The sequence below is a fragment of the Alosa pseudoharengus genome, unplaced genomic scaffold (genome assembly GCF_046254945.1).
Source record: "Alosa pseudoharengus isolate Yale_2024_CS ecotype anadromous, Long Island Sound unplaced genomic scaffold, YU_APseudo_1.1 YU_APseudo_1.1_scf_13, whole genome shotgun sequence".
Lineage (NCBI taxonomy): Eukaryota > Metazoa > Chordata > Actinopteri > Clupeiformes > Clupeidae > Alosa > Alosa pseudoharengus.
The window spans coordinates 8,437,501-8,440,000 of NW_027468598.1; the positions used below are offsets into that span (position 1 = coordinate 8,437,501).

The window sequence follows — 2,500 nt, forward strand, 5'->3', positions numbered from 1 at the left end:
GCTGACCTGCTCCTCAGCCACCGCAGGCCTCAACCAGCACGTGTACCTGTGGAACCCCTACGTCACGTCCAAGCCTGTGGGCATCCTGAGAGGCCACATGAGCAGTGTGGTGGCCGTGCACTTCATCCTGGGAAAGAGACAGCTGCTCAGCTTCTCCAAAGACAAGGTAGCATACAGCTCAGAACTACGCAGATGGGGGGTTAAGGATCGGAGGCTCAGAGGGGTTGCTGGGTCATCTGTTAAAGTTATCACCAATCAGTCACCCAGGGCTGTGTTTCCCAAAAGCTTTGTTGAGCAACCACTGTAGAAAATTTCAAGAGAGAGAGAGAGTGTTCGAAACGATATGATCTGTCATTTAACACTGGTGGTTGTTTCAGGAGATGCACTCTAAATCAGAGCCACATTCCTTCCAGTCGGCTGTTATCTTGGTAAAAACCACATTTGTCTAGAGACCTGTTCTGAAACACAATGTCTTAACGCTGCAGAGAGTAGACATTTTTCATCAGCACGATCACAGTATTTTTCTGCTGTTTCTCCCATAATTGAGGCGAAGTTAGTTGGGTAAAGGTTTTGGCAGGGACTCAAAAAGAGACAGGAAAAGAAAGCGTGTCGGAGAGGGGTACTGGGGGAAGCATGGGCAGAGGCAGAAAGGAAGCCTGAGAGCTGTTGACTGTGAAAGCGCGGGAATAAAGGCCTTCTTTCCCCTCTATCTCCTGAGGTGCTCTGACTTGGTGCTTTGTCTTCCTGTTTTTGGAGGGCATGAGATGCTCTGTGATATGCTGTCTGAGTTTTCCTTCTTTTCTGTTGTTACATATTTTGACTCCCTATTACAGTGAACGTTTATGCTGTGGGCTATTTTCTTTCTTTCCCTTCCTCACACACTGTCGCTCTCTGTCACACATGTGTTCGCACACGCACGCACACGCACGCACGCACGCACGCACGCACGCACGCACGCACGCACGCACGCACACACACACATATACACACACACACACACACACACATACAGGTGCTAAGACTGTGGGACGTCTCCAGCCAGCTGTGTGTCCAGCGCGTGGCCGGCATCTTCCCCAAGACCCAGGAGTGCCAGACGCTGTTGTTCCTCCACGAGGAGCACAGCCGCCTGCTCCTCTCCTTCAACAGCCAGCTCCTGCTGCTCGAGGCCAAGACAGAGCCGGGCCAGAGGCTGACAAGCCACGAGAGCCCGGTCACCTGCGTCCTCTACAACTCCCTCTTCCGCCAGGTGGGGGCAGTGTGGAGCCGCGCTGGAGAGCGGTCGACCTGCAATGAGCCGCTTGCCGGTGACAGCTGCGGTGTTTTAAATGAGAAAGAATGGGCTAGGCCAAAGTCTTATCATTCAGCTGTGAAATGCTAGCTTGCATAATTATTCTTCATAAAAATTCTGATATTAGATCACATGTTTGATTGGCCTAAGTGTTTTGGAATGTGTTAAGGTAAATTGTGGAACCTGCTGACATACGTCCATGGAAATAGTCTGAAGAGGTAAACAAAACAACTCTCCCCGTTTGACACAACCATTATTCTCTCTTCTTTTTCCCCTTTTCTCTGTCTGCCTGTCCCTGTCTACCCCTCCCTCTCTTTCTCTCTCTCTCTCTCTCTCTCACACACACACACACACACACACACACACACACACACACACACACTTACAAACACCATCATCAGGCAATTAGCAGTGACACCTGTTCCACTATAACATGCTGGCTCATGGACACAGGTCAGAAGGTGAAGCAGTTCACCCGTTGTCATGGAGATGCCGAGATTTCCACCATGGCGTTGGATGGGACCCAGACTCGGCTGTTTACTGCGGGAACCGACGGACTGGTAAAGGTACAGTCCCTGGCACTCTGATGGAAACAGACTGAGTGTCTCTCTTGCTCTTCCTTTCAGATGTGACTTTTTTACCAGCCTACATGGCACCTGTCAAACAGAGGTGTTTGAAATTCCCAACACTAGTGTTCTGTCATGTTCTCTATGCAGACATGTCAAGAGCGTGTTTTATTTCAGATTTTGTTGCCCGATTGTTCTGTGTCATAGTATTATGCTAATGTCTGACTGTGTTTGTGTTCTGTAGCCGTCGGTAACATGATTGTGCCTGTCTGGTTTGTCTCTTTGTTTGTGTTTATGTCTGGAACACTCAGGGAAGCTTTTGTGTCATGCTCTGTTAGTCTTTGGTTGCCTTGGCGAGATGTTTTTGTCTGGCTGGCTGAGAGTTTTATCTGAGTTTGTGCAATAAAGTGTATGAAGGCCCTTTATGTGTGTGTGTGTGTGTGTGTGTGTGTGTGTGTGTGTGTGTGTGTGTGTGTGTGTGTGTGTGTATATAAGAGAGTATTTCTGCTAACCTTTGTTTGTGTGAGTCCATTCTCTCTCAATCACATGCGTGTATGTCAGGATCATTTTATATGTTTGTATGCACACATAGTGGCACAAACCTCTATACTGTATGTTTATTTCTCCTTATATATATATATATATA

At 48.2% G+C, this 2,500-nt stretch overlaps 1 protein-coding gene across 1 annotated transcript in view; it reads left to right on the top strand.

Moving 5' to 3' along the window:
- Positions 1–2,500, top strand: part of LOC143121099 (cilia- and flagella-associated protein 337-like) — a 20,235-nt gene that overhangs the window by 7,313 nt on the left and 10,422 nt on the right. Inside the window, exons 6-8 of the mRNA XM_076281488.1 lie at positions 18–166; positions 1,013–1,246; positions 1,690–1,854. Coding sequence (XP_076137603.1) covers positions 18–166; positions 1,013–1,246; positions 1,690–1,854 — 548 coding nt within the window. The remainder of the gene's footprint in view (positions 1–17; positions 167–1,012; positions 1,247–1,689; positions 1,855–2,500) is intronic.